Genomic DNA, 10,198 nt, shown 5'->3' with positions numbered 1-10,198 from the left:
TCTTTGATATAGTTTTTTCTGGGTTGGTTTTTTTGTTTTTTTTTTAATTCTTGTGAGTTTTTTTGATGTCTTGGCAGTTTCACAGATAAGTACTAGAAGAAATTGTTCAGCCATTTTTTTTTTTAATGTTTTCTTGGTAAATAGAGCTAATTACATTTTAATGGTGTTGCTGGTTGTGTTGACTGAAAGAAAGGCAACATAAGTGCTTGAATGGTTCTTTTTCACTAAGTTCAACAGCAACTTCTAACAGAGAGAGAGCAATAGGATACAGGATTTAAAAGTAAATTGTGTTTCAGATGCATGGTTTAGTGAACATTTTGTGGTCTTATGGAACAGTTCTCTTAACTGAGAACCTTGGAGACAGAATAAGGATGTATGAGAGAAGGATTATGACTCCAACTATGAGTGTTAGCAATATCATTCTTTTTGTGTCAGATTTTTCAAGGTAAGAGATTTGTATCAGAAAACACTGAGAGAAGATTGTGCTTCTGCAGGCTTGTTATTTGTCATATTAAGTTTGCCATAATCAAGTTTGACAGGCTTCTCTTTATTTTTTCCAGCAGACAATATTATTGTTGAAGATTAGTCAGATGCCTTCTGTCCATTCCCTGCCTCACATGCTATGTCATGCAAGCTTTGGAATACTTAGCACATAATTTAAACGAATGAGTAATTTGGCAAGCATAATGGAAGGCACGCATACTATCCTTCAATTGCACAAACCCATTATGGAGCTTTGTTACATCAGCTTCTATCTTCCAGAGGGCAAAGTCAGAGGATTTACTTACAAGGGCTGTTTAACACTGGATAGAACCAGTAAACATTTCTGTAGCTGCTATCAGGTAAGGGAGAAGTTACAGATGGAGCTGAGAGAACAGCCATATGAAAACTTTGGAGATATTATTTTCAAGCAAACTACCACAAAAGACATTCTTATTGAACTGTACAAACTAACTGCTGAAAAGGAAAAACTGTTATCCAGTCTTTTGAGATCACATCATATTCTGGACCTTAACAAAGGACATCAAGAGAGAATGAGACAGGATGTTTCTGGAGTCCCAAAACTTAAAAGTGATGATTACTTCAGTTTTACACATCAGCAGAAGTTCTTTCTGAATTCCGCAAATAGAGACAATTTGAATCACAAAAAATTAAAGAAATATAGAAGGAAAGAGAGCTTTGAGGAGTTCAGGCACTGGAAAGGGGGGAAAAAGATACATGAACAACATTTTCCTTTACTGAGCGCACAAAACATGCAACTAGAAAATAAGAGAATGCTCCCAACAAGATTTCCTACCAAGAGTTTTCCCAGTTCCTTTTCTGCCTCCAGTTGGCTAGCAGTAAAAGGTAAGGATGATTTACCAGTAGAAAACAGTCTACAACCAGAAAGGTGGATAAAAGAGGGGTGTTTTCTTGAAAGCAACAAAGCTGTGAAACTGGATGCTGACTTACCAAGTTCTAGCTCAAAAGACAACGACACAGTCACAGTTAAACTAGTGGATAATGCAGAATGCATCCCTGAAATTATGAAAGTGCAACAGAGTATGTCTTTGGTAAAGTCATCCCAGGACAGTCTACCTAACAAACTCGAGACATTAAGTAAATCTGCAGCTGCTAAAAGCTTGAAAAGTAGCAAGTATACTGAGCCAGTATGCAGGGAGAAACCAGGAAACACAGTTGTTGCTAAAGTACAGGATTCAGAAGCTTCTATTAAAAAAGTTGATGAACCCCCTTCAGAGTCTTTACCTGATTTTCACAGAGATAAAGAAACCGTTCCTCCTGTTCTCACAACAGTAAGTAATGAGTTTATATCAAGAACTGACGTGTACTCTGTAGATGAAGTTGCTGGAGACTCTAAAAATGCTGTGCTGAAGGAAAAGGAGCAAGGCGGCTCTGGTTTGCAGTACAAAGCAGAGAGAGTGCACATTACTGATGAGTCATGCAACCTTGTGGGAGCAGTCAATAAAGCTCTTCTGAAAGTTATTCGGAGCGACAGTTTAGATGAAGCTGCAGAGTGGAAGAGACTGCAACAAATTACAAGAGTAGACAGAAAACTGCCAGGTTCAATATATGAGAAAAGAACCACGGTATCCCGGGGAAGCAACAAGCATTTAGTTTTGAACCTGCCTGTAAATGAAAGTCCTGATCTTTCTCAGACAAGTAATAATCTTAAACTGGAAGAGAAAAAGCTGCATTCACCCTCGTTAGTATCAGTGAGTAATGTTTTTAGTAATTCATATCTGCTATCTAATACACACAAACAAATGTCACCTATTCCTTCTCCGTTATCTTCGAGACTGCCTAGCCCACAGCTGCATCATCGGATTCTGCCATTACCAGCACAGAGCACCGAGGACGAATCTATGTTCCCTGATTATGGCCATGGGAGACATGGGGCTATAAACCTCTCTCTTGGTGATTTGGAGCCACAGTTTTACCTGAAGTTTTCTGAACCTGGAGAATCGGGATTTGCCACCAGACGAGGCCTACATCAGCATGCAACTGCAGGGCATTTTGAAAAGCGTGCCATACAAGAAAAATTAACTACTCAGACACAGCAGAATTTCTGTCCAGGTCAGTCTTATTTCATTTTTTAAACTAACAGAATTGACCAGCCATGAAAGTACTGAAGTATGTTTTTAATGCTAGGCTTCAATAATAAATAGTGTATTTGCAATGAAAGTATTTTTCTCTACTTAAGGATTGAGTGAAAAGTTGATTTTTTTTTTTTAAACAAAAGGTACAGCTATATAAGATTTCCTTTCAGATGCATATTTTATGTCAGCTTATATTCACTCCAGTTGTTACTGAATGACCTCTTGACCAAAGTTAGTAAAATGTTTTTCTATATAAAAAAGTTTACATCCTTATTTTCCTGTTTTTCCTATGCTGTGCTCTAGTCTGTCAAAATGTTGTTATAAAATTTGTTATCCAAAATGTTATTTTTAATTTGTTTAGTTTAACTGATAGAATATTGTCTGGGCAAGCTAATTTACATTGCCTTAAGTACAGGACTGGTGCTTTGACCAGTTAGTTACAAGAGGTTGATGTGAATTCTGTAACAACAAAAGGCTGGGTTTTAAAAGGGTTGCATGCAGGAGTCATGTTACAGTGTTATTTGAATTCAGTGCATGGGTTTATTTATAAATATATACTGTCAATACAAAAATGCATAAATATATGCAATACTGAATAGCTGCTTTCTTAGCTAGAACATCAACATCTATACCCTTCATTATTTCTCTAGGAAGCAGGAAAGCTGGAGAATCTAATCCTACAGTGGTCTAGATGTGGCTTAGACTGGTACCTATTAGAGGGAGGGCTGACAGTGCTGAGTGACATGATTTCACTATGAAAGTGAAAGAGGTGCTAGTTTGCGCCCTTTCATTTTTCATGGAAAACAGGGTAATTTTCTATAGTCTCAAATTAAAGGAAAACTAGAAAAAAATGTGGGGAAAACCTGTTGATATTTGGATTTCTTAACTATTTACCTAAACTTGAGCGTCTTATGTGATACATCTTCCCATTCCTACCCCTGCATCCCTTTGAAGTGCATTTGGGTGTCTTGCCTTACCTTTGGCTGATTCAGCTCACCAAAAGAGCACAAGAATATTTTCTTTTTGTTTGTTTGTTTGTTTCTGTAGGGCATGGGGGCTGGCAGAAGGTAGTCTGCCATTTTAGTTACCTAAATCACCTCACAAGTTGGCCCAGTGAGTGACTGCCAGAGCTGGTGCAAGATGCATTACAAGATTCTGCAGACTTGGAGGAAGACACAGGCATGAGGAAAGGGGGGGTTCCAAAAGGGGAGTTGTGTAGGGATGTGAAACCATTCCCTTAGCCAGAGGGTGCTGAATACTGTCTATGAGGCTTGCATTTCCGCCTGCTACTTGTAGAAGCTGCTTTGTTTCCCCTCAAGACTAAATCAGATTGAGAGTTCCTTTCTTCGCTCCTGTTGCGCTGTGATGTCCTACCCCTCTCATTACTTTTTGTACTTATTGTACTTTTTGCTGAGCTGCTTTAGCTCATGAAACCAGCAGAAAATTTCACCCCTTTATAAGACTAAAGTAGGATGCCCTATCTTTTTCTTCCTGCTTTGCATTAGTATTTTTTTAATTAGTTTATCATTTGGGACTGTTGGATGTGGAACTGTACCTATTGTACTGCACTCTCGTACTGGTTTTGCTTGGGAGAGTTAATTTTCTTCACGGTAGCTTGTACGGTACTCTGTTTTGTATTTGTGATGAAACTGTTGGTAACACACTAATGTTCCACCTTGTGCTGAGCAGTGTTAGCGCAGCATCAATCCCTTCTTGTTTTTTGCCCCACCCTTCCCCCACCCCCCAGTGGGTGCACGACAGGCTGGGAGGGGACACAACTGAGCAGAGGACTTGCACTAACTGAAGAGATATTTCCTGCCATGTAACTTCATGCTCAGCAATAAAAATGGAAAGAGGGGAATTTATGGGGGTTAGCCATCTTTTGCTCAGGAACTGGTGCGGCATTGGTCTACCTACAGGAGGTGGTGCGTGATTGCTTTTGCAGCACTTGTTTTATTTTCTTCCCTCTTCTTCCATATATCCTTCACTTACTAAACAAATTTTGTTTGTTTGTTTGTTTGTTTATCTTGACCACCAAGTTTTCTCAGGTTTTTTTTCCTTTCCTCTTCCTAGGGGTGGGGGAGAAGTGAGTGACCAACTGCATAGTGCTTATCTGACCACTGGGGTTGACCTACAACATCTCTATGAGAAACAAAACAACACACATATACATAAATAGCGTGTTGGCTGAAAATCTTAGCTATTAAGCAGAAACGTCTTTGTGGAGAGAATAAAGTGCAGACAAAACAAGATCTTAGTTTTTAAGTTTTCTTGCAACATTAATACAGATAGAAAATATCACTGCAACTCTCTGAAAGATGTAATACTATTCTGGGGTGGGTTGTTTTGTTGGTTGGTTTATTTTAATTTTTTTTGGTTTATTTTCATGTATGATTGCATGCCAGCATTATTACTGGTGTGTCAGACAATCTGTAACTTTAAGGAAAAGTTGCCTACTTTTCTGGCATATACAACACTGTAAGTATGTCTCTGGATCTTGGATAATGTAACATTCCATTTTGTTCTGCACCAGGAGTGGAATCATACCTATTGACAGAGCATTGGGAGTACTACTCTTCTATACACTGACATAAGTAATAACTAACTGACTATAGTGCAGTGGAGTAAATTATGTACCTCCAAATTTAGACAACATAAGTGATGTTAACATTACAGCCATAGATTTGCAGTCCTGATTTGATCCTTATCAGATTGCTCCCATATGTGAAAAGCAAAATTCAAGACCATTGTTCAGGTTTGTCTGTAATGGGGTGCTATTGTGAAATGATTTCTTAAATCTTAATTAAGTTCTTAATTAGATCTTAATTAAGTTCTTTATTGTAAGGGTGGTGAGACACTGGCACAGGTTGTCCAGAGAGGTTGTGGATGCCCCATCCGTGGAAATGTTCAAGGCCAGGTTGGATGGGGCTTTGAGCAACCTGGCCTAGTGGAAGGTGTTCCTGCCCGTGGTCTTTAAGGTCCCTTCCAACCCAAACCATTCTATGATTCTATGAAATCTAGTCTGTTATTAAATTGTGGAAGTATCTACAATGAATCATCTAAGGGTTATGTAGAATTTTGGTTGACTCTTTACCAGTCAGGTTGATTCAAGGATTTATTTCATGTCAAAAATGGCTTTTCAAAGTTATATTATTGTCACAGTTTGCATTACCTCATTCTGTGAAACATTTGGAGCCTTTTATTACCCATGTAAATTTGCATTTGAAAAATTTCATGAATGGGTTAAAACATTTTAGTTTATTAGCTTAAATAATGAATTGGACTCATCATACAGCTCTCCAGATAATTTTAAGTCTCTTTTCTGATTGTTTGAAACAATGATTCTTCATTCTTTTTCTGGATAATTGTGAAAACATTCCTGCAGTCAAAACTGAAACATTTACCTAAGGCAGAGTGCCTTTATTTCTGTACTTCTATGTTTTCAGCAAGTTCAGTTTCTTTACAGCAGATATTTATGGCACACATCTAGTTTCATTGCATAAAGTTCTATCAGTAATTCCCATGAAAGTACACTTCTCTGGATCTTCCTGTTGAAGTGCAACTGCTGGTCATGGGAACAGGCCACAGCTTTTATCTTAGCAAGTTAATAGTTAACTGGGAAGAATTTATAGTTCAGCAATAATCATTTAGCAATTTTCTCTGTAAGTGGGACTGGGAATTAACATTCCTATATTTGCATTTAATAGTTCTGTTTGAATTATCAAAATTCTAAGTAAAAGCTTTAGAACAAATTAAGACTTTTGAGAAATAAAATGTTCAGCTTCAAACAGCAAAGGTACAGATACCACAGTTTCTCATAAAAAGACATTTATTAAATCCTCAGAAACATGCTTCATTTTCTACTCTAATATAAAATAAGTTGTGCCTTTATAGCCCTGGAGAAGTCAAGCTTGCTTTTGACATGATCCTCAGTGTATCTGAAATCTGTCTTGAGGAAAGATTTTCTGAGATCTTTTAGTATCTGACTGTGCTTCTCAAGTTGTCCACAGTGGTAGAGAAAAATAGGAAGAAAATTTTCAGACCTGTTTTGTACAGAATGAAACCAATATGCTGTTTTACTAAGTATTATGTGAAAGAGGAGGAAGATAAGTGATATTTTTAGCAGTTACTGAAGTAAATTTATTGAGAGCAGAAAGCTTAATAAAAATCTCTGGTTATGACGTAACCTCTGTGGCTTTGGGCAAGTCAAGCAAGACATCTCATTATTCCAGGACAGTGACTGGTGACTGTGCTTTGAGTCAGGATGAGACTGGGATGGGCCATCCACCACACTTTGTTTTATGATTTAGTGCTGCTGTGGAAAAAGCATAAAAAGCTGGCAAGGGGGACGGTGAAAGCAAGAAAGAGAACAAATGAGGAGAATGGTGTTACCCTGCCTCCCCTGCTAATGAAGATTGCTCCTTTTTTTGATAGTTAGTAGTTGTGAAAAAAGAACATAGCCAACAGACACAGAAATCCAAAGTTAGTAGGACTACAGAAAAAAATTAAACTAATGGGAGATAACCAGTATCTGAAGGGGGCCTACATGGATGCTGAAGAGGGACTCTTCATCAGGGACTGTAGTGATAGGACAAGGGGTAATGGGTTCATACTTAAACAGGGGAAGTTTAGGTTAGATATAAAGAAAAAGTTCATTGCAGTGAGGGTGGTGAGGCACTGGAATAGGTTGCCCAAGGAAGTTGTGAATGCTTCATTTCTGGCAGTGTTCAAGGCCAGGTTGGACAGAGCCTTGGGGGACATGGTCTAACATGAGGTGTCTCTGCCCATGGCAGGGGGGATGGAACTAGATGATAGAATTGAATGAATAAGGCTTGTGCCAGGTAAAATGGCTGAGCCTATGGCACTGAAAGGAACAGGTCCATTTTTGCTGCATCTTCCCTTCTCCCAGCAGAGGCCTTCTCTCTCACTATGCCTCCTTTTATTTGAGCCAGATTACTAAGGTAGTTGAAAACTGAGCTACTAAGGAATACTAAGGATTAGCTTTTGCTGGTTTAGTGAGCTGAACGTTTCACTAGTGATCTGATGAAAACCAAAGCTAGGCTGAGGGAGGACATGAAAGTGTGCTGCCAGGAGGTAGAAAGGAAAAGTGAGCAAGACCATCCCTGCTGTCATCCAAAGCCTCAGTTGCATCCCAAAACTGGAAGCCAGGAGAAAACAACTAAACAGAAGTTGTTGCGAGTGGGAGATGAGAGGTGGATGAAGTTGGGTGAGGATGAAGAGGCACTGTGATCTTTTAAGTGAGTGGTATTAGTAGTGAAGTGGGAAGAGCAAGAGAGGATGGACAATCAAGAAAGGGAAACTCCAGTGGGCTGCTTAAGGAGTGTGGCCTTGTCTAGGGTGGAGAATAGGAATAGAGTATCACAAAACAAGTGGAGCATGGCAGATTAGAGATAAGTGAATTTTCTTTTTTTTTCATTTTTTTTCCTTTTTTTTTTTGGTAGGAAAATGTGCAGGAGGATCTGTAACCAGTAGAATGTACATCATGGACATAAACCTAGCAATCTTGCTGATGATCCATGAAGTCAGTGTGTAATACTAGATGGAATTTTGGAGATGTAGGGAAGGGAAGAGAGAAAGAAAAAGAGAGATGAGGCAATGGGTTTTGGTTTTAAAGTCTTAGAAGTTATAATCATAGAATCATATAATGGTTTAGGTTGGAAGGGATCTTAAAGAACATCTAGTCGCAAGCCCCCCTGGCATTAGCAGCACCTCCCGTTAGACCAGGTAGCTCAAGGCCCTGTCCAACCTGGCCTTGAACACTGCCAGGAATGGTACCTCCACAACTTCCCTAGGCAACCTGTTCCAGTGCCTTACCACCTTCATAGTGAGGAATTTTTTCCTAATGTCTAATCTAAATCTCCCCTCTGTCAGCTGAAGGCATCTTGACTGCTGGAAGAGTTTGGTGAATACTGTTCTTCAGATTATTTCTCAAATAATTTTCTTTAATTTACTATTAAGGTATATACCCAAGAGTTTCTTGTAACATATTCTGGATGTAATTGTAGTTTCATCTATCCCTCCTGATGATTAGATGGAGAATGCTGTGTTTGCTTGGTTTTGCTGCCAATGAGAATTTTGTGGCAGCAGTTCATCTTCTGTTAGAAAGAATTGAAAGTGAGCATTCTGGCAATTTTGTGAGGTTGTCAAAAATTATGCACTGCTGTTTGAAAACATGGCAACTGCTAATGGTTATCACTGGTAGATCCATTTTATAGTCTTCAAATAGTACTTCAACCTATGAAGGACTGTTTACAATAATGTGCATAAATACGTGAATAAGTATTATTCTTAAATTGGTCTAATGTCATCAATCCTTGTGTTTTAGTCCTCAAAGGCTTCGAAGGGAATAAAACCCACGAAATTATATTTTTATTTCTGTACTTCATTTGCTGGTGGCTGGAGGAACAGTTTTCATAAATGTGCTCCGAGGGCTGCCGTACTCCTTACGGCTTTTAACTGTCAGTTGAAACTGGGTTTTCACAGTTTTCCTATGTTCCTCTTTGTTTGCAATGTGAACATAGCTTACTTGCGCATGAACAAGAATACTCAGATTCAACAAATATAGAAGATATATAGTCCTAGTTCTACGCATCTGTTTAGATTTCTAACCTGCTTTAAAGTAGCAGGTTGAAGTATCCATGTGAGAAACCTTAGGTTTGAATTTATTTGGGTATATAATCATTAACCATGAGCACTTAATCTATCACAGTTGCTACAGCTAGAAGACTCGATTGAAAAATGGGATACAGGCAATGTTTTATCCTAGATATGTGTCGTGGTTTAAGCACTGCACTGCACCAGCTACTAAGAAGGAGAAAAAATGACTGCTGTAGCTGAACCCAGGACAGTATGTAATTAAGGTAGCAAAAATAATGAATGTAAAGTTATTACTTGAAATGTATTTTGTCTTTTCCCTATTTAACTAACTCTTTAAGCTGAAAAGGGACAAATACAGTCAGTTAAGAGAAATTCAATAACATGACCTTATGATGTGTTCCTGAACCATGGTTTTGGAAAATGAAGTTTCATATAAACAAAACTCTGTTTGAAGGCTCTTAGAACGGGAGGCAGATAATATTATATCGGTTTTGATGTTCCTTTTATAAGGAAGGGAAAGGTTTATAAATATATTCTCTAATTGAAGTGGTTCAGGGAATTGCCAATTAGCATTTTAAAAGCACTGTAGTCTTCTGTCCATAACAAGTATGTGCTTCATGAGGTAAGTTTGCATATAGATCACATGGAAACATGATGCACAGTTTCTCACAGGTAATTCACATGAAAGTAGTATATATGAGTGTATTGCTTCACTAGAAGCAGCTTATTCAGAGTGTGTGTTCTTTGAAGGTGCTATAAAAGATTTCAGAATTGAGAGACACAAGGGTAAGAACAGAATTATAAAAAAAAAAAAGAATCTCAGAATCATTTAGGTTGAAAATCTGAGATCATCTAGTCCAACCCTCTACTCAAGCAGGATTGCCTAAAGCAAGCTGCCCAGGCCCACTTCCAGTAGGGTTTTGAATTTCTCTAAGGATGGGACTGAATAACCTCTCCAGGCAACGTGTGTCAGTGTTGGGTCA

The 10,198-nt window shown here is 38.4% G+C and overlaps 1 protein-coding gene across 1 annotated transcript in view; it reads left to right on the top strand.

The window, feature by feature from the left end:
* The first annotated feature begins 686 nt into the window (after nt 1-686).
* LOC104413263 (formin-1-like) overlaps nt 687-10,198 on the top strand; it is a 39,927-nt gene continuing 30,415 nt past the window's right edge. Inside the window, exon 1 of the mRNA XM_010024196.1 lies at nt 687-2,574. Within this exon, the coding sequence (XP_010022498.1) occupies nt 687-2,574 (1,888 nt within the window). The remainder of the gene's footprint in view (nt 2,575-10,198) is intronic.

This window comes from Nestor notabilis, unplaced genomic scaffold (assembly GCF_000696875.1).
Source record: "Nestor notabilis isolate BGI_N333 unplaced genomic scaffold, ASM69687v1 scaffold13721, whole genome shotgun sequence".
NCBI lineage: Eukaryota > Metazoa > Chordata > Aves > Psittaciformes > Psittacidae > Nestor > Nestor notabilis.
The sequence above is the reverse complement of the archived record's forward strand: the minus strand, read 5'-3'. Positions and strand labels throughout refer to the sequence as shown.